Below are 21,993 nucleotides of genomic sequence, written 5' to 3' on the forward strand. Positions count from 1 at the left end.
TTTCTGTCCTACAGGCTTTTAATGGACATGGTGCCGCGTGTGAGGCAAACACGAAACTATGAACGATTTGAGTAAGGTTCACAAACTGACTGTCCACCCCCCCTGCTGTCAACTCTCTCCTTATGTGCTAAAAGTAGTGTTTGGATATTTGAATTACGAGCGCTACGTACACCGTTTTCATGACAAGCAAACCCTTATAGACTGTAAATGCTGCGTTCATGCATTCTCATATTTCCCTTCCCGTACATCAGAGACACACACACACTTGTTAAGATAACTTTTTTTAAATTGCTAAGCCTACCCTTATTTGACAAAATGACGGAAACCGAATAACTGTCATCAAACCATCAAATCAAGAGGCATACATAAGAGGTTGATAGATGTGTTTTTGATCCATACAAAGCAGTTCAGACAAAGTGTATCAACAGTGGTCTTTAAATGTGATGTTCCCAAAAAACAAACAACAACAACAACAACAAAAAACAAGTACACATCCTAGTTGTGCATTTTGGGTTTATGTGGATGTATTTATTTAATTAATTTATTTATTTAATCATTTGCCATTTTCAATCTGTTTACAATGAATGGCTCAATGTATTTTTCTCAACAATAACACAAACACCCCTTTTAATGGGGTCGATGGAAAGTGTTTTAAAGAAGTGTAATAAAACCAAAGTTTGTAAAAGGTTTTCAACTATATAGACAAAAGTATCGAGGAAAATATACTTATTAAATATTCGCTGATCAATCGGGAGTTGGGCTACATCAACGGTAGCTGCAAAGTGTTGGGGTACTTGTGTCTATATAGCTAGTTCTATATAGCGTTCATGCTGTTTTGTTTGTAACATTCGCTCAGGTTTTAATTTTTTTATGTGAAGCCGCTGACCTCTGAAGTGTCCCCTTGTGCCATCATCTTGGCATCACGGGTTTGTATTTATATTTTCATTTATAGTTGTTTGTATTCATGAATGTTGACAATTGCAACCTAAAGCGGGGGACACACATACCGTTTGTTAACATATTCCATAATTTTCAAAATGTGAGGGACCCTAGAAAGTGGGGTCCACTCAGACCGGGTCATTTTAATACTGGACAATGATGATTAGAGGATGACGTCAACTACCGTAATTCCCGGCCAACAGAGCACACCTGGTTACAAGCCTCACTGAGTACATTTGTAAAGGAAATACCGTTTGGTACAAACATAAGCCGCAGCTGTGTAAAAGCCGCAAGGGCACATATTGAAACCCACATTGCAACAGGAGATATTTACAAAGATGGTACACAGAGTTTAACGCTAGCGCTAACATTAGTACTAACACTAGCGCCGCACTAAAGCTAGCACTAACACTAACAAGGCCGGTTAAAATAAAACTTACCGGTAAATATCACTGAGACACACCAACAACACAGCAGCAACACGCTAGCACACCGCTAACGCTAGTGCAGCGCTAATAAAGTCACTTCCTCGGCACATATATTCCACAGGTCTCATTCTTAACTGTTCCGCTCAAGTGCCCCCTTGTGGCCGTGAGAAAAAAATGTACAAATTAACTGCATCATTGCATAAACCGCAGGGTTGAAAGCGTGTGAAAAAAGTCACGGCTTGTAGGCTGGAAATTTTGGTTTTGGCTTGAGGATGCCGAGCTGCTAGCTGCAACAGATGAGTCTGCTGATGAAAATTAGTCTGTCATCTTAATTGGAGGAGAAAAAAATCCCTCTATACTCACCCCACGCCACAAAAAAAATCAATTGTCCAGGATAATCTTTCATCCAGTACAAGGGCCTTTGGTGCGTCGCAAGGGACGGGAAATGCTCAAAATTTGTCCTATTACAGTATGTGTGTACCTGCCTTTAGAAGACACCGCACAATGGCTGAGTGTCTGCGTAGTTTCTCAGTCATCCAGGTCATGGTCGAGCCAAGGTTGGTTCCAATTGCCGATGGACGTTTGTGGCTCACCACAGTTTACATCTAGGAAGCAGCAGGTAGAAACGGCACAAATTTGCAAATACAGTACACGTAATATGGATTTGCTCACCAGCACGAGACACTTACAGTATAGTGTTTGTTTTCATGTCACACTGAACAGAATGTAAAGACCCACCACACAATCTGTCAATAAACTTACATATGGTTCCATTAATTGAAAGTCACAAATAAATGTCATGTAGTTATACTGTAAACATTTTGGACTAAGATGTTAAAATATTTAGCGTGTAGTGCTTATAGTATAGTATTTTTACATATTATTGATGAATTAAAATAAAAAGACACATTTCACTGTCAGATTTTGCACTGTAGGGTGTTGACATCCAACAGGAGTGGCGCTTTTCTGGCATGCGCATAATGTGCGGCAACACATGGCAGCAGCATCACACTCCAAAGCAATTTTAAAATATTGCGACAATAAATGGTTTTGTATTGTGTAAGGTAATAGCATGACATGTCGATCATTAGCGTTTGTATGGGGAATTTCCGCCCCGTTGTGAAATCCTCCTCTGGAGAAGAGACGCAAGTACAGTTTCATTCCAGCGCATGAGAGTGTGCACTCCTAGTGAAGTGGAGAGCAAGCAAGTACCGTAATTCCCGGCCTAGAGAGCACACCTGATTACAAAACTCACCGAGTACATTTGTAAAGGAAATACCATTTGGTACATACATACACCGTAGCTGTGTAAAAGCCACAAGTGCCCACATTGAAACACAAGATATTTACAAAGAAAGATGGTACACAGAAAGAGTTTAACGCTAGTGCTAACGCTAGCGCCACGGTAACAGAGCTGGTTTGAATAAAACTTACCGATAAATATCAGTGAGACAAGCCAACAGCAACACGCTAGCACAGCGCTAACGCTGGCGCAGCGCTAAAAGTCACTTCCTCGGCACATATATTTCACTGGTCTCATTTTTACCTTTTCTGCTCGAGTGGTCCCTTGCGGCCGTGAGAAAAAAAATGCACAAATTAGCCGCATCACCGCATAAACTGCAGGGTTGAAAGTGTGTGAAAAAAGTCGCGGCTTGTAAGCCGGAAATTACGGTACCTAGCGCTGACTGAAAAGGTTGTTTTACCAACTTTCTGATTACATGATTCTGATTAGTTTGTATTTATTGATCTTTGGAACTGTCTCGGTATGAGCTCAGCGATGCTGTACATGTAAATACTTTGTACTGAATATTCTGACAGTGTGGTGTCCATTTATATTATATTATTATATATATTGTACTAGACATACTCGTAGAGCATATGCATTGTTCATAGATGATGACGTGCGTGTGTCAACATATATCCAGAGTTAAAAAAATGATGACCCATGTACAGTATTTGCAGTATTGGTACTGGGCTTTGTAGCCATGTGGATCCTCAATACTTGTGAGCTACCTTCTGGTTAGAAACCACATGGCAACTATTTAAATCTGTGCAGGTATACCTACAGTGTACAGGGAGTCCTCGGTTTACGACATAGAGAGTGTTATGAATACGCTCCTTTGACATCATACATGGTGTTTTAATATTTATGGCCAAGAAAAGTTTTTCGTACAACGCTAGAGCTCGTGGACGTGACGTCACCATTTTCACGGCGTCATATTGCCGGTCAATCAGAGCTGCTCGACATTGTGGGAGACATTGAACCAGAGGAGAATATTTACAATACCCGAGACCTATTGTGCTGTTGGTTGTTACAACAGATGAGACAGATATTCAAAGAGGTCATTCTATGGAATACCATCTGAAAAGAGCAGAAAATATCGATCGATTTCGGCAATTAAACATGATGAATGGTGCCCAACCAAAATACACACACGCCTGTGTAGCGATCATTTCATTTCATATTGGAGTTATTCTTCTCAATCTCAAATTACCAAAAAGTGTTTATCATGGCAAATTGGCTCATTTGAGAACAATGCATGTTAAAAACAAAAACTGTCTATCGCAGAGGCAATCGGTTCCGTGCACGTTCCATGGAGACAACTATGTCCTCTTTTTTTTTTCAATCATAGTTAATGAATGCGAGTTTGTGTAAAAGCAGGGGTGGTTTATTTAAATATTGGTATTTGTATAGAATACTAGCTGAAAAGCTCAATGGATTCCGGCAAAGGTTAACGTGTCGCCGAACACACTTCCGCATTCACAAGGCGTCAAAACCGTCACTATGTGGGATTTATTCCTGATGAGAACAGATCCAGCAACAAAGTATTCGTATGCCTCCAGACTTTTATACACTTTCAAAATGTAAGTGTAAATCTCGACGACTTACTCACCAGATCCATGTGCATATCCAGTTGTCCAAGATAAGCGGAAGTGCATTGACAGTCCAATTTCTTATCGACGAAAAATCGACTTCGCCATTAAATATGGGTCCTATATGCCAAGTTTATCTCGTTTTTCCACGTACCGTTTTTTATTTTCACCTTCTACATGTCTTACGGTATTTGACAAGACTCTGGGCATTGTGCTACCAGACATATTTCCGTGTCGTCTCCAGCCGACCTAGCATTGAGCAATGCTTAGCTTGACCGGCAATATGCCGACGTAAACAAAAGTCACATGAATTGATGATGTAAGTGCACGAACTCTATACACTGGAATTATTACAACTGCGTTAGTGTCGTTTAGTGCAGTGTTTCGCAACCTTCTCACGACATACCACGACTTTAAATCTCACAAGAGGGGTATAAAGTGAAATCATGAGAATCTTGTCTCAACTTCCTCACAAATGTATTTAACATGAAATGCAGGCCTGTTTACAAATCTATTATTCTGTTGTATTAATGCCAACACATATTTGGAACTTGGAACTTTTGACATCAAGTTTCCCCTCATGATAAAATTTTTCTTCAGGTCACTCTCATGAATGAATGAACCCAGATGCACTATTTGTATTAAATGAATAATATTTTCAGGGGTGATTAAGTAAAATTGGATCATAAAAAAGCTCATTGCAATGGAAATCTTTCATAAATCGAGGACCTATTTTGTAGTACAAGTTACTGAGTTACAGCGTTCTACTTTTTTTCTCTGACAGGGTCTAACTTGGACGTCCGTTTTTTGCCACGTGGGTAAAGTATAACAAATACTGCGGTGTGGTCTCCTGTACCAATAACACACTGTAACAATAAATGAACCAACTCACATGCCAGCTCACCAAAAGCACAACGATGAGTACTGTATGTCATATCCTCCCTCGCCCTTGAAGGATTAGTAACAATTATTAAAAAGCATATTTATAAGCACATTGTGAGGCACAGAGCAAGCACAAAGAATCTTGTGGGTTCATTACAATTGTTTGTAGAGCTCTTATGGTTTGGATTTAGTCTTTGCATAGACTTCTCTACCTCTCTTCTTTGCACTGTTTCATTTTCAAGTCCTTTTGTACCCGCTTCACACGCCCGAATTCACTTACTGCACATTCCAACGCTACCGTGATGCTCTTCCATTCGTCTTTGTGAAGCTTCAAACCTCGTGAGCCGAATTTCACATTAAATGAATTTGTCCTCTTTTTGCTGCCTATTGTGGAGGTTGAAGTCAGTTTATTAGAAGAGGAACACAGCTCTGAATGTTTAACGTTAATGTTATCATTCCAAATTGTTGACATGATGTGATTGATCAACTCTAACATCATTGCTACTCGTCTCTCTACAGTCAATCAGGGGTGTCACTCATTTTTATCGAGGGCCACGTTGTCGGTAGTTTCCCCTCAGAGGGCCGTTATGACTGTGAAATGGTAAACGCAACACCGCTTGTACCATGTCAATGTTTCATCGGCTCATCATACAGCACACAACCAACGGATTGATAACTAGTTCTGAAATCAAAACTCAAGGATAATAATTTGTTCAGCTGTTGTTCGAGGGGTTTAGTCACAAGCAATTATGCTTGGAATATCTCATCATTCTTTATTACATGTAGTATGGTGATGTGAAATTTTGGTACAGATTTTAGCAGGAGTCATGAAAGATGACACATATGATTTGCACATAAAATGATGCGGCGGGCCAGATTCGCCCCCCGGGCCTTCAGGTTGACAACCCCCTCATGCTCTAGATGCTTTGCATGGATTGAATCCAATGTAATGCCTATAAGTAGTTTGAAATGTATTGCAGACACACACACACACACACACACACACACACACACACACACACACACACACACACACACGTGCTCAATGTGCATCTTGCTATGTTTGTATAGTAATAAGATCTGTGATATTACCTACAATGTATACACCATTTGCTGTATTTCTGTAAAAAAAAAATCAAATAAAAAGTGTTAATCGAAAAAAAAAAAGTTTCAGTTGTTAATAAAGATTATCCCATATTATCTCTTGGTATAGTGTTTGTCTTTTTGTCACACTGTGAGATATGAAATGAGTTTAGGAGAACTGGTGTCCCTGGGTGTGAATGTGAGTATTTTGTCTGGTTGTGCCTTGAGTTTTTTTCCCACGTAACCTGGAAAGGCTGGTGATTGGTTCAGGGTGTACCCCGCCTCTCTCTAGAGGCAGCTGGGATATTTTTCCAGCATCCCCGTGACCAAAGGAGCGCAAAAAATGGATGGATGAAACAAGAACACTTAGCAAAAACTCAGCCCCAATACAAACTGTCCCAATTGTTTTTATTAGTTTAGTCCACACTAGTGTATGTCCATCCATCCATTTTCTTCACCGCTTATCCTCATGAGGGTCACTGGGAGTGCTGGAACCTATCCCAGCTGTCAACGGGCAGGAGGCACGGTACACCCTGAACTGGTTGCCAGCCAATCGCAGGGAACATTGAGACAAACAGCCACGCTCACAATCACACCTAGGTGCAATTTAGAATCTGTAATTAAAGCATGTTTTGTGGATGTGGGAGGACACCGGAGTGCCTGGAGGAAACCCACGCAGGCACGGGGAGAACATGCAAACTCCACACAGGCGGGTCTGGGCTTGAACCCAGGACCTCAGAACTGTGAGGCCAACGCTTTTCCAACTGAACCACCGTTCCGCCACTAGTGTATGTATAATATGATTTTTGTACGTTGTTTTCAGCTCAAACAACCATTGATCATTATTTCACATATGCTCCAATTAGTTGTGACCACCTAATTGCAGCAAACAGCCTCAGTTCAATTTATCATCCACGCTGATTTTACCCAAATACAGTACTACAAAATACTTAATGTATATCGTATTGTGAACATATTTTGAGCACATTAATAATATTAATAGTAATTTTCCTTCGGCTATCCCGTTTTGAGTCGCCACAGGGTAACATCTCAGATGAACGCTCATATTTGTTTGTCACAATTTTTACACCGGATGCCCTTCCTGACGCAACCCCTCTTGGGGAGTAGAGGCCCCAGTGAGATACGAACTCACAACCCACAGGTTTACAAAGAGGCTATGGGACCTCTTATCAGTAATATTAATAATAAGTTAAAATACATAAATGTGTTGCTCTTTTTACGTCCAAGCCGGTGACGTATTTTACGTCGTTGGTCCAAACGCATTCGTTGCGCATTTTATGCGCAGTTTTGCTTCTTCCAACGGCTGTTTTCTGACGTCACCCTTTTCACGTTTACTATTGGTTGAAGGACTTCCGTGTTTTCTCCACACAAAATGGCATCATATCCATGGAACAGGATAAATATTACCATTCCCAGTGCTGTTTCCAGTGTTTACGTAGATTTTACTTCTAAAACAGGTTCGGAATTTTCTTCAGATTACATCATTTCCGTCCGTTTTTAAAAGTTTAATTTAAGAACCATGTGCTTGGGTGTCTGCTGTATCACACGTGCGCGAGGCTACTCTGCGGACATCTGGACAAAGTAGTGAGTGCCATACAATCATAAAACATGTTTGCTTCTTTGTAGACACCACTGTGAAAAAACTCATGGTGGAGAACGACAACGTCCTCAATGTACTTCGAAGTAAGTTTCTTCAGACGGAAGTGCGAGTTCTGTACAGTTTGCTCTACAATTTCAACAACAGCGCAAGAGGCAACAAAACCTTTCGGGTCCTAAAGCAGGTAAAGTTACAAGTGCGTGTGTAAAATTTTGAGGCTTGTCATGAGCCAAGCATTCTCAGGCGGATCCTTTATAGACAATTCCAGTGATATAAGTCTCATTTTCACGAGACACGTTGTTTAAAAAGTGATGTTTGAATTACACATTCTTTCTTCATGGCTAATGTCAAATGTTAATGCAATAAGGGTCTAAATTTTATTCATCTTAGTGTATTACCAAAGGTTTACTATAATTGGAGGCCTTTCTAATTACAGAAACAGACAACACATAATAATCATGTGCTAAGGAAGTTAAAACTAATTACAGTAAGCCAGGGGCCCATGTTTACAAAATAATAGTCAAGAGCCAGAAAAAAAATTGGAGAAAGCAAGGTGGGATTTATTTATTGAAATCATAAACATGCATAGAAAAGAATATAATGGTCAAGAATGAACAGATACTCCATCTTCTTCTTCTTCTTCTTTTCCTTTCGGCTTGTCCCGTTAGGGGTCGCCACAGCGTGTCATCTTTTGCCATCTTAGCCTATCTCCTGCATCTTCCTCTCTAACCCCAACTGCCCTCATGTCTTCCCTCACCACATCCATAAACCTTCTCTTTGGTCTTCCTCTCGCTCTTTTGCCTGGGAGCTCCATCCTCAGCATCCTTCTACCAATATACTCACTCTCTCGCCTCTGAACATGTCCAAACCATCGAAGTCTGCTCTCTCGAATCTTGTCTCCAAAACATCCAGCTTTGGCTGTCCCTCTAATGAGCTCATTCTAATCCTATCCAACTGGTCACTCCGAGCGAGAACCTCAACATCTTCATTTCTGCCACCTCCAGTTCAGATTCCTGTTGTTTCTTCAGTGCCACTGTCTCTAATCCGTACATCATGGCCGGCCTCACCACTGTTTTGTAAACTTTGCCCTTCATCCTAGCAGACACTCTTCTGTCACATAACACACCAGACACCTTTCGCCAGCTGTTCCAACCTGCTTGGACCCGTTTCTTCACTCCTGACCACACTCTCCATTGCTCTGTATTGTTGACCCAAGTATTTGAAGTCGTCGACCCTCGCTATCTCTTCTCCCTGTAGCCTCACTCTTCCCCTCCACTTTTCTCATTCACGCACATATATTCTGTTTTACTTCGGCTAATCTTCATTCCTCTCCTTTCCAGTGCATGTCTCCATCTTTCCAATTGTTCCTCTGCGTGCTCCCTGCTTTCACTGCATATGACAATATCATCTGCGAACATCATGGTCCAAGGGGATTCCAGTCTAACCTCATCTGTCAGCCTATCCATTACCACTGCAAACAGGAAGGGGCTCAGAGCTGATCCCTGATGCAGTCCCACCTCCACCTTAAATTCCTCTGTCACACCTAAGGCACAACCTCACCATTGTTCTGCTGCCATCATACATGTCCTGTACTATTTTAACATACTTCTCTGCCACACACCAGACTTACGCATGCAGTACCACAGTTCCTCTCTTGGTACTCTGTCATAGGCTTTCTCTAGATCCACAAAGACACAATGTAGCTCCTGCTGACCTTCTCTGTACTTTTCCACGAGCATCCTCAAGGCAAATAATGCATCTGTGGTACTCTTTCTAGGCATGAAACCATACTGTTGCTCGCAGATACTTACTTCTGTCCTGAGTCTAGCCTCCACTACTCTTTCCCATAACTTCATTGTGTGGCTCATCAACTTTATTCCTCTATAGTTCCCACAGCTCTGAACATCCCCTTTGTTCTTAAAAATGGGAACTAGAACACTTTTCCTCCATTCTTCAGGCATCTTTTCGCCCGCTAGTATTCTGTTGAATAAGTTGGTCAAAAACTCCACAGCCATCTCTCCAAATTGCTTCCATACCTCTACCGGTATGTCATCAGGACCAACTGCCTTTCCAGTTTTCATCCTTTGTAGAGCCTTTCTGACTTCCCCCTGAGTAATCATTTCCACTTCCTGGTCCTTCACTCTGCCTCTTCAACTCTTCCTTCTCTCTCATTTTCTTCATTCATCAACTTCTCAAAGTATTCTTTCCATCTATTTAGTACACTACCGGCACCAGTCAACACATTTCCATCTCTATCCTTAATCACCCTGACCTGCTGCACATCCTTCCCATCTCTATCCCTCTGTCTGGCCAACCTGTACAGATCCTTTTCTCCTTCTTTCGTGTCCAACCTGGTGTACATGTCTTCATATGCCTCTTGTTTAGCCTTTGCCACCTCTACCTTTGCCCTACGTCGCATCTCGATGTACTCCTTTCGCCTCTCTCAGTCCTCTCAGTATCCCACTTCTTCTTCGCTAATCTCTTTCCTTGTATGACTCCCTGTATTTTGGGGTTCCACCACCAAGTCTCCTTCTCCCCTTTCCTACCAGATGACACACCAAGTACTCTCCTGCCTGTCTCTCTGATCACCTTGGCTGTCGTCGTCCAGTCTTCCGGGAGCTTCGGTTGTCCATCGAGAGCCTGTCTCACCTCTTTCCAGAAGGCTGCACAACATTCTTCCTTTTTCAGCTTCCACCACATGGTTCTCTGCTCTACCTTTGTCTTCTTAATCTTCCTACCCACCACCAGAATCATCCTACATACTACCATCCTATGCTGTCGAGCTACACTCTCCCCTACCACTACTTTACAGTCAGTAACCTCCTTCAGATTACATCGTCTGCACAAAATATAATCTACCTGCGTGGTTCTACCTCCGCTCTTGTAGGTCACTATATGTTCCTCCCTCTTCTGGAAATAAGTGTTCACTACAGCCATCTCCATCCTTTTTGCAAAGTCCACCACCATCTCCCCTTCAAAGTTCCTTTCATGGATGCCGTACTTACCCATCACTTCTTCATCGCCCCTGTTTCCTTTACCAATATGTCCATTACAATCTGCACCAATCACAACTCTCTCGCTGTCTGGGATGCTCAGAACTACTTCATCTAGTTCCTTCCAGAATTTCTCTTTCAACTCTAGGTTACATCCTACCTGTGGTGCATAGCCGCTAACCACATTATACATAACACCCTCAATTTCAAATTTTAGTCTCATCACTCGATCTGATACTCTTTTCACCTCCAAGACATTCTTAGCCAGCTCTTCCTTTTAAAATAACCCCTACTCCATTTCTCTTCCCATCTACTCCGTGGTAGAATAATTTAAACCCTGCTCCCAAACTTCTAGCCTTACTACCTTTCCACCTGCTCTCTTGGATGCACAGAATATCAACCTTTCTCCTAATCATCATGTCAACCAACTCCTGAGCTTTTCCTGTCATAGTCCCAACATTCAAAGTCCCTACACTCAGTTGTAGGCTCTGTGCATTCCTCTTTTTCTTCTGACGCTGGATCCGGTTTCCTCCTCTTCTTTGTCTTCGACCCACAGTAGCTGAATTTCCACCGACGCCCTGCAGGTTAGCAGTGCCGGGGGCGGGCATTGTTAACCCGGGCCACGACCGATCCAGTATGGGATTCTTTAGATGAACGCTCATATTTGTTTGGCACAGTTTTTACGCCGGATGCCCTTCCTGACGCAACCCTCTGCATTTATCCGGGCTTGGGACCGGCCTACAGATTGCACTGGTTTGTGCCCCCATAGGGCTGCATTGAACAGATACTCCATATGTGGTTAAAATACATAGTGAAGAGTAAATATTGCGCAGTTAAGAGACATTTGATGTGAATAAAATTAATGATAATAGTGCTGAAAAAGATAGACAGTATGAGCCATCACGGCAGGTCAGCATAAAGTCAAAGGACCTGGATGCCTGTGCGTCCAAAAATGTCTGCGGAGCGACCAATTTACATCAAATTTGGCAGAAGCACAATTTAATATCTGGTAAATATGCACTGTTGGATTTGAAACATTGCTATACTCATCTAGAAGGGACCTTTCTCAACTATAAATTTTAGAAATGCTGTATGACTTATAATGCACATACTTGCTCTGTCAAAAAAAAAAATTCAAAGTGGTGATTAAAAATGGGAGATGTGTTCTACATGATCAGTAGTGATGTATAGTGATCTGTTGAATACCGCAAACTCAGTAAAACATGAAATACAGTGGTATCTCGGTTTTCGAACATCTGTTTTCGTACAAATTCGTCTTTGAACGAAAATTTCGAGAATCATTTGCTTTGTTTTACGAACGAAAATCGGTATTCGAACGCCCCAATGACATTGTCATGACCCGCATCAGAAAGGTGCTCAAAAGATGGCAGAAACAGTCTACAAAAGATTCGTTCTTTGTTAAAAAGGGGCGAGTCGCCCCCATCAAAGACATTTGAAACAGTTGGTTTTGCATTGCTTTTTTCTTTTGTTCCATTAACCCTACCTCTGGTTGCTAGTTACATTTTTTTGTACATGTTACTTTCTGTGCAAATGAAAAAAAAATGTCTGTTTATTTTCCCCCTCATTATTGCTTGTTTGAAATTATTCTGTGCTTTTGTTAATTAAAAAAAAAGGTTTACAAAGCTGGGGGCCGAGTCGCTACAGATACGGCAATGCATTCCCAGCCTAGCATAATCTACTTCTAAAGCATACATTTTAAGCAAAAAATAAATATATTTTTTTAAATGATTTAAGTATATAAAGTATTTAAACTATGCATGTATTTATTCTACTATGCAGGTTTTTATCAGGAAAAGCTATAAAAAAACGCTTTTAAAAAAACTATTTTTTTAGGCTTGGAATGCATTTTTTCATTTTCAATTAATTGTAATGGGAAAATGCGCCTCGGATTTCGAACGCTTCACTTTTCAACCAACCTGGAACGGATTGTGGTCGAGAACTGAGGTCGCACTGTACAGTGGTTCCACCGCCAGGCACATCAAGTGTGTAGTTTGTTGGGTGGTCAGTTGCGACACCCAGTCAGCAGCAGATCCATCCATCCATCCTTTGCACTGTTTATCCTCACTAGCGTCACGCCGAATAAAAGCAGAGCACAACTGGTGGGATTGTCGTTATGTTGAACATTCAACCTCAAGGACGTTTAAAGTGCATTTTCACGTGTGTGATCCATGTCATCCAGGTTGAACAGTGCATTAACAGACTGAAGGAGATGAAGTTGATCACCGCTCTGCAGAGTCTGACCGATTTGTGCCCCAATAGGATCCAAAGGTAGGCACAATGGTAGACTCACTACACTACGCCCAGATTTCTGCCCTGGTTAGTAGTACTAAGGTGTATAGATTGGAGCTCTATGGTGACCTGTGATTGTTTCTCTTTGGCTCCAAAAACAATGATGTTGGTTTTGTTTTTGTTTAGCTGGAGAAAGTGTTGACACATCCAGTCATTAATCTCCTCAATGCATTTACCCAGAGCCGATGCAGGACCTCGGTCTCCTGGTGACATTGTAAAATATATCTGCGTGCCATCTGCATAGCTCTGGTAATTTATTTTGTTCTTGTTTGTAATCGGTGCCAGTGAGAGCATGTAGCTGTTAAACTGAAGAGGTCCCAGAATGTAGCCTTGGGGAGCTCCACACGTCATTCTTGTTTGCTCAAATATGAAGTTGCCTATTGTCACAAAGTAAGCTTAGTAAAACTAAGACTGATATTTTCCCATCGTTTGTACTCACACACATGGCTTTTTCAATGATGTTACTTAAAAATTGGACATTTGAGATTGGCCTGTAGTTGTTCATTTGCGTGTTGTCAAGGTTTGTCCTTTTTCAGCAGATGTTTGATTACAGCTGTTTTTAGTGGGTCTGGAAACACACCTGACATTCAGGACATGTTCATGATCAGTACCAAATCTGACTCCTAACTTAAAAACAGAATACAGTGGTTTGCACATGTTTTCCAAGCTCTGTTCAAATAAATGGACTACAAAGACAAGATATTTGGTGTGAATATAGTTCTGGATGGTATGGCCTAAATTTGGAACCAGAATATTTTTTTCCGAAAAGCCCACTATCTTAATGTCAATAAGTAATTCAAAAGGCTAAGGACAGGCGAATAAAACTTGTGTTGATTTCAGGTTATTATCAATCTTTAAGCAAGACAAACTACATAGCATCACATGTAGGCAGGCAATTTAATAATGCTCACAGGCATATTTTTTTTATCTTGTGTACGAAACGACTAATGGTAATCTTACTGAGCAGTTCTGACTGTCCATGTAACGCTATGTCTGTTTTAAACTGCCATCTGGTGGCCATTGTGCACGCACCATTGGACAATTAATCGCCACAAACTATTTCTTCACATTCTACATGATTATTTCAATATGCGTTTGAGTAATATACCATAAAGTGCTATTTTTTTAAGTGTTATATTTTTTCATTGGTGTTTTATGAGGAGCTGGAACTGCTAAATTGCATTTCTAATAATTTTAACGGGGAAAGAATATCTGAGTTACGAGAGTGGGCGCGGAACACAAACTCGTAGAATATCTCACGGCCTCGCTGTACTTGTTTCCTTTCAGGCAGCTGAGCATGAAGGCCGGTAAAGCCGATCTTCCCAGTCAACCCATGCTGGAGTGGGAATGTCTCAAAGTGCTGGGGGCTGCGCAACTGATGTGCTGCAGTATGAAACGTTGTAGCAGAGCTTTTGTGTATCCTTTCCACACACGCCTATCGTGAAATTGTCAGGAGTGCTGGTAAAAGCTCCAAAGTTTATTAAAAGTTAAGTGTACTAGTATCTTTTCCATCAAACATTTCCTTCTGGAAGCTTATAATGTACTTGCACAAAAGCAGCTGCTTTCTGGTGTAATAAGCTGCAATTTCAATTATTCAAAAAAATAATCGGTGACTAGTTAAGTATCAAAATATTTGTCGTTTCACTTATTGCCGATGTTACAGTAAAAATCACACTATTTTCCAATAACAAACTCAAATGATACAAAATGGTCATAACATTCAGAAAAACAAAACCCCAAGGTTTACAAGAAATTTTGAGAGAGAAAAAATATCTGGGACTATAGTCGGAATATTATAAGAAAAAATATAATAAAAATAAAAAAGATGTTATGATCAGAAACAAATCAAAATAAAAAAATTATACATATTAATTGAAAAAAAATCGCAATTTAGGAGGATTAAAAAAAAGTATGTAATAAATGAATCAATGAAAAATGAATATCAAATGGATGAAGTTAAGATGTCTTGAGAAAAATATGAAAAATTCATGGGGAAAAATACCAAAGGATTAGTTTAATTGCGGACTGGATGTCAAAATGAATTGTACCTAAATCAAAGCTTTAAAATCAAATCCAAATTGCTCTTAAAATTGAAATACAACTGAAGTAAACAATACTTAGTCAGTGATTCATTGTTTTGCCACTAGAGGGAGCGCGCCTACCACACTTTAAGCATTACAGCCTTAAACATTTGCCTCAGCTTATCCAAGCAGCACATGAAATATGAGTTCATCATCATGAATTTGGTGATAACAAGCATGCTCAGCCGCCTCTGGTGAGTCACCGCAACAATTATTTCATAACAGCAATTGTCAGCCGCTGCTTGTGCGCCATCAGGGTTATTTTCAGAGGGATCCTGGCCAGCTTGACCTCTCTGTACCAGCAACTCTTGGAGCTCCGGGCGGAAGTAGCCCTCGCTCACCCCATGCCCTTCCTCACCGATTTCCACCTGCCCGCAAACATGGCTGACTTCCTCGGCCCTTGTGATGTGGCTTTACTCGTTGTGAAACCCAAATCTGAATTCCACGTCACGGGTCAGAAGGCAGACAAGGAGCGACGGATGGCTCCAGGACAAGCAAAGCACCGGGGACACCTGAAGAAGGTTCCACAAGACCTGGGTGTTGTAGTGGAAAGAGGTGGGAGGTGTTAAATTCTAGTCCACCCCTGTTATCTGAAATAGAAATACCCTATTTAAATACATCTTTAGCATGTTTTTATTGCAATTACAGCCCGTTACATTTTTAAAAGGCCTATAAAGATGTAAAACAATACAAGCGCATTTGATTAAGAGAGGGGAAGAGCAATTGATAACATGAAAAATATTGTACAAACAGTATCAAAAAAATCCGCAACATGGTGGGTCTGCATAGCATACCCCCTTCCACACTTACACCAATAGATGGTGGTAATGCGTGCCATCTTTTGCGGACAGTCATTTTTTATTTTGTCCATCCATTAGCCGCTTATCCTCACAAGGGTCGTGGTGAGTGCTGGAGCCTATCCTTAGGTGTCAATGGGCAGCCGCACTCACAATCCAGATAATGGGATTAATATTTTGGATGACATAACCCATCCATCCGTTTTCTTTCGCACTTATCCCCACGAGGGTCACGAGGAGTGCTGGAGCCTATCCCAGCTGTCAACGGGCAAGAGGCGGGGCACACCCTGAACTGGTTGCCAGCCAATCGCAGGGCACATAGAGACAAACAGCCGCACTCACAATCACACCTTGGGGCAATTTAGAGTGTCCAATTAATGCTGCATGTTTTTGGGATGTGGGAGGAAACCGGAGAGCCCAGAGAAAACCCACGCCGCCACGGGGAGAACATGCAAACTCCACACAGGCGGGTCCGGGATTGAACCCGGGACCTCAGAACTGTGAGGCCAACACTTTCTAGCTGACCCACCGTGCTGCCCCATTTTTTTTTTAATTTTTAAATTAAAATGGAAATCTTAAATAAAGCAGGTCACGCCAAAATGGCAACTGTCCATGACGGTGAGTGTGGAATAACCTTTTACTGACAAGGGCAAATAGTAATGGTACCAAAAATATGATCTCCTGTCTTGCGCTTTGAATGTGGCGGAGTTAATCAATGACTTATTTTTTTCTTTTAAATCTGTTTTTGCAGGGTTGATGTTTGATACTAACGTAAATTCTATTCAAAGCATCTCCAGGATTGATGCAAAGGTATGTAACTGGACAATATTCAGTGTTTTCTGCTACGCATGCGCTTCTTCATATCTAATCAATGCATCATCGTGGTGCTCCAGATTGCAAACCTCCCAGAGAAACAACACCAGGCTGAGAGGAAACAGATGTTTCAGAGCCGCATGAGGAAAGCCGCCACGTTCAAAGACGCGGCATCCAATCTAGAAGAAATGATCCTGTGGTGCGAATCCCACAAATTGAATAAAACTAAGCGCCTTTTAACCTTCCTGAGATTAAAGTGCTGGCAGATGAAAGGAGCTGAGGCTGCAGGTTACAAGTAAGGACAACAATTTACAGTACACAACACTAGAGATGCCGTATTCAATACAGTACCGGCACTACTAGTACATTTGATGCATAAAATTTCAATTCATGCAATGAAAGATAAGTGAACAAATGGCTGTCTGTCTGACAAGTACAGAAGAAAAACTTGGGCAAGAGCAATCGCTATAATATACACAGGAAAGTAAACTAGCCATGTGATCTGAACTGTGTTGAACGGGAAAAATGTACCCTATAAATGCACTGAATTACGATGAGTACATGAAATGAAAGCAGGTACATTTGTAAAACTAATGCAGGAAATCATACCACTCAGATTTAGTCAATCAAATAAATGTATACATTTTGGTCGCAACATACTAATAATCAATGTTCCCTCTAATTTTTTACGTCTGAGCAAACCCACTAAGGCCGTGAGCGCTCCTTTTGACAACTGTGCGCATCATCAGACGTATGCACTGTCGTCAATCAAAGTCATCCGTTGAAGTTACATGCCTCATTAAAAGGTTCAGATTACATTCCCATCAGAACACTTTTAAGAAGAATTTTGTGTTTTTGCAAAGTTACACTGAAAATGTCAACAAACAAAAAAAGACATTACATTACAAATACATACCAAGCCAACTATTAGCTATAAATTTGAAATATCGCTTTCAACTTTGTTTCTTTTTTTTTCTTTTTTTTTTTTTTAACCCACAATGAATATCTTTCGCAATGCATGTTGAAAGCTGAATGATGCTCCCAAACAGTTTTAAGGTTAATGTTAATATTGCCTCCTATATTTAAAATACAGAATTAGCTTTTTGGGCAATGTATCGTCTGTGCTTTCATCCTCGATCAGGCTGTGCCAAGGTGGAATTTTAACATTAGATACCATCTCATCCTGCGCTTTCTACTTTGGCTTCAGACCAGACCTTTTTTACTCAAAAAAGAGAAAATCTTGTCCAGTTTCACCACTTTTTCATCTATTATTCACATACCCCGGTGTTTGTAATTATGAGTGTACCCCTTTAAAATAGAGGGGGGCGGTTTCAGGTAAACTAGGAAGTAGTGTCTGGCCTGGTGTGGCCGAGCATCAGCTCTTTGTGAGAGGCAGTGTGCTGCCGTATTTAAAAAAAAAAAAAAAAAAAAAAAGATGTCTGCCTGTAGTTCACTGCGCTGGATCTGTTTTCCTCTGCACTGAGAGTGTGCAAATGCGCAGTTCCACATCTTAGAGGGAACTTTGCTAATTATCCAGTCGAAACATTAATATAACTCCTATGAACTATGCATCTGTATATTTATTACACTTTCGGACATTTTGCCATATTGAACATGAGACTGTGGATAGGGGTACAATCCACAGAGAAAACCATTGTCACCCATCCATGTCTCGTACTTCCTGGTTGTAGAATAGTCGCAAGAGGGCTGACCCGTTAAGTGGCGGTAGATGGTATCGGCAGCCTCCACGAGTGCCTGATTCATTGAAACAGCTGATATCGGCGCTCGACCTAACCTTTACATCACCATATTGTTGGCCAACACATGAATTTAAGTGTGATCCATCTTCATTTGCAGTGTGCAGAAGAAGTTGCAGACGTTCCAAGAAGAAGTTCGCCGGGCTTTTTGCAGTGTTCAAGGCCCAGTTCCAAAGACCTGCCACTCGAGACGTGGTCGCCTGACAACCAGACTGTGGTCACTCAAGAGGCAGTTCAGATCATCCAAAATGAGAAATAATGCAATAAATAGACTCAAACCAAAGAAGCCCGTGTCGTCTGCAGGCCAGACGGAGGATTGGATAAGCAGAACTGTAGGCAAGAGAACTGCTTTGTTTAACCGTGCCAGGCTAGATGAGATCGATGATATTTTTGCCTTGGGGGGTTTGTAACAGTTTTTAAAATCCACTGCAGCATTCATCGATCCTTATGCCATTTAGCCTTTGGATGCTCACAAATGGGCGAAGTGGGACACACCCTGGACTGATGAGCACAGGGCTGAACCTGTGAGGTGAATCTTTTACACGCCCGAGTCATTTTTAGTCTTCAGTGAACTGATTGTCTGAAGTTGCCAATGACTGAATTCCACATGATAAGATTGTGAAATGGGAATGGAAAGAAAAAAACCTGTGCAAATGCTTATATACAGATTTTTTTGAAAAGCCAAGTAAATTTTTATGATTTCCGTGCATTATAATAAGGAAACTTGGTGATGAAATCCTGCCTCTGTGAGTGAAAATGCAACCCATGCTGTTTTTGCTCGTCATCATTCTATAGGGCTGAAATACTCGTAATTTGCTCACTGGCATGAGACAATGCCACCCTCTTCAAACAGGCACATTTTAGCTAACGGATTGCTTCAAATAGTAAAAAGAAAATAGATTTTTTAAAGAATCTGGGAAGTGACTGATAATTGGTGCGTGTAATAAATCAGAATCAGAACCAGTTTTATTGGCCAAGTGTGTAAAAACAAGGAATTTTTCTCCGTCAGTCAGTGCTGCCCTAATACGACATACAGAGCAAAGAACGAGACGTTTCTATTTATTGGAACTATTCTTGATAAACGTCACGAAAGATGTAAAATCTTCATTTAGAGCACGTAAGCGAGGAGTGTGTCAACGTCCCACATTGTGTAAAGCTTGTACAGAGTCCTTTTACCCGTTTGCGGTTCTCATTATAGACAAGTGCAATGGCACAAGGCAGAAAATGTAAATTTGCTGATTAAGAATGTAGTGACTTAATTGCCAGAGGGGGAAAAAACAGTTCCAATGCCTGGTAGTATCGATGGAAGGAGCTGGAAGAGCTGGTGGCCAGGATGTGGAGGATCCGAAAGGATCCTGCCTGCTCTGGACCTAGTTCGTGTTGCGTGCAAGTCTTCAAAAGTGGGTAGAGTGTTGCTGACAATCTGTTCGGCAGTTTTTGATTGTCCGTTGCAGTCTGACTTTGTCCTTTTTGTGGCGGCCCCAAACCAGACTGTGGTGGAGGTACACAGTACTGATTGGATGACCGCTATGTAGCACCGACTCAGCAGCTCTTGTGACGGGCCGATGCTTCCTCAGAAACCGCAGGAAGTACATCCTTTGGTGGGCTTTTTTGAGGATGGAGTTGGTGTCTGTCTCCCACTCCAGGTCCTTTGAGACTGAAGAACTTGAAGGTCTCGACAGTTGGCACAAGACTGTTGGGCAGCGTCAGGGGCAGCATCCAACAGAACTTTGTATTGCTAAACCAACATTTGTTCATGTAGTCGTCACATAACTTGAATTTGTCGTTGGTTGGGATATATACTTATCTAATAAAGTCCTACGTATAGTGAATATTTGTATGGGAACTTGCATGTCATAAATATTAAACAATCATTGAAAAAAAAACAGGAAGTACAACGTTAACCAAGTGTGCCTTCCTGTGCTGGGTATGAGGTATCTATAGCCTGTTGTATGTTGAGATCATAAACCGAGGATTTCCCATTTATTTTCAAATGTTTCATAAGTTCGCGCTCAATTGTATGTATGCTGGATATATACAAAAATCCACACACCCCTGTTCAAATGCCAGGTTCTGTGATAAAACAAGACAAGACCAAAATAATTTCAAAGCTTTTTTTCCCCCCTTCTAACTGCTATTTCAAACTGTTCATAATTCCCTCCCCTATGATTTAGGCCCCAGTTCTATGCGAAGAAACCCACCCGCAAAGCAAAGTTCTTCCACCACCATGCATTATCCTAAGTATGATGTCCTATGTTGCGGCGTAGTGTCATCTTTGTGCCAAACAAAAATGTTCAAACTTGGTTTCGTAACACATTAGCTGTATTTCTTCGGCTGTAGCTGAGGCCCGAGACAAGTTGGAGGGAATTATAAACAGTTCAAGATGTTAAGAAGAACCTTCCAGAACATCTGAAAATTGTTTTGTCAGTTACTTTAAATAGTGGCAAGAGTGTGTGCTGACTCCTATTTAGCGTGAGCTTGACTATGGTCAGTTACTTCTGCAACCACGTTTTCATTTCCTTGTAAAAATGTTTCTTTTTTTATTTATTTTATTTGTTCAAGTCGTAAGTCCCATTGAGGGAAAAGCTTTGGAAATTATAAATCATGGTCTCCTTTATTCATATTTGTAAATTATGGAATCGCTGCTCTTGTGTGATTTGGGAAGGGGAAGAAAGGCAAATGCACCAAACATTTTTTATTCAAATTACCACTCTTGTGGCTTTAATACCCATGTTGAAAAAAACAATAAAAATTGTAGTCACTTTAAAAAAAAAAAAAATAAGTAGAACAAAATAATGGAATCCCTCAGTTCTTACAAAACAAAATTATGTAAATAAAATTCCACCATGTGTACTTTGTTGCACCACCTGTGAGTTTTATTACAGTTTGCAGGATCTGAGTCACGGACTTAACAGGTCGCAACCTTCCTCCTGCGCCAACTTCCACTATTTTGCTGCTAACAGGTCAGCTTGACAGGTTGGAGCCTTGTCATTGACTGTTTTCTTTGTATTCCACTATCTAGACTATTTGCAGGCCACGACATTGACTTTTTCTTTCCTAAACAAATTTTTTTTAGGAGGGACATGGATTATCGTCTGTTCACCGCTGTTTTATGCATTCACCATTTGTGGATAATGGTTCTCACCGAGGTTCAGTGGAGTCCCAAACCATTAAAAATGGCTTTACGTTTCCACATTGACATCCAAATTACTTTTCCCCCTGTCATGTGTTTCTAAATTTCTTTAGATCTCAGCATTGGTGTCCAGGTTTTGATGACCTTTTGGTCTACCACACTTTGTCAGGCAGGTCCCATTTAAATGTTTTTTTTTAAATTGATTGAGAACGTCTGGCAGTATCAGGTGTAATAGAAAAATTGACACAGTTAAACCCGAGTTATGTTATAACAATCACCCTTTTC

The 21,993-nt window shown here is 41.0% G+C and overlaps 2 protein-coding genes across 3 annotated transcripts in view; both read left to right on the forward strand.

Annotated features, from left to right (window-relative positions):
• The window catches only part of tmem163a (transmembrane protein 163a), a 31,252-nt gene extending 25,031 nt beyond the window's left edge, over positions 1-6,221 (forward strand). Inside the window, exons 8-9 of one of the 2 annotated variants that reach the window (XM_061841133.1) lie at positions 15-71; positions 5,026-6,221. In XM_061841133.1, coding sequence (XP_061697117.1) covers positions 15-71; positions 5,026-5,032 — 64 coding nt within the window. In that variant the 3' untranslated portion in view covers positions 5,033-6,221. Of the gene's footprint in view, positions 1-14 lie in introns of both variants that reach the window. The other variant, XM_061841134.1, reaches the window with a different exon arrangement.
• A 1,323-nt stretch (positions 6,222-7,544) lies between these two features.
• nepro (nucleolus and neural progenitor protein) lies at positions 7,545-21,437 on the forward strand. Its single transcript, XM_061841415.1, has 9 exons — positions 7,545-7,684; positions 7,854-8,008; positions 13,018-13,106; positions 14,415-14,543; positions 15,328-15,402; positions 15,465-15,763; positions 16,757-16,815; positions 16,899-17,113; positions 18,676-21,437. The coding sequence occupies exons 1-9, from the start codon at positions 7,600-7,602 to the stop codon at positions 18,983-18,985; spliced, it is 1,416 nt and encodes a 471-aa protein (XP_061697399.1). The 5' UTR covers positions 7,545-7,599; the 3' UTR covers positions 18,986-21,437.
• The last annotated feature ends 556 nt before the right edge of the window (positions 21,438-21,993 follow it).

The sequence above is a fragment of the Syngnathoides biaculeatus genome, chromosome 14, assembly GCF_019802595.1.
Source record: "Syngnathoides biaculeatus isolate LvHL_M chromosome 14, ASM1980259v1, whole genome shotgun sequence".
NCBI lineage: Eukaryota > Metazoa > Chordata > Actinopteri > Syngnathiformes > Syngnathidae > Syngnathoides > Syngnathoides biaculeatus.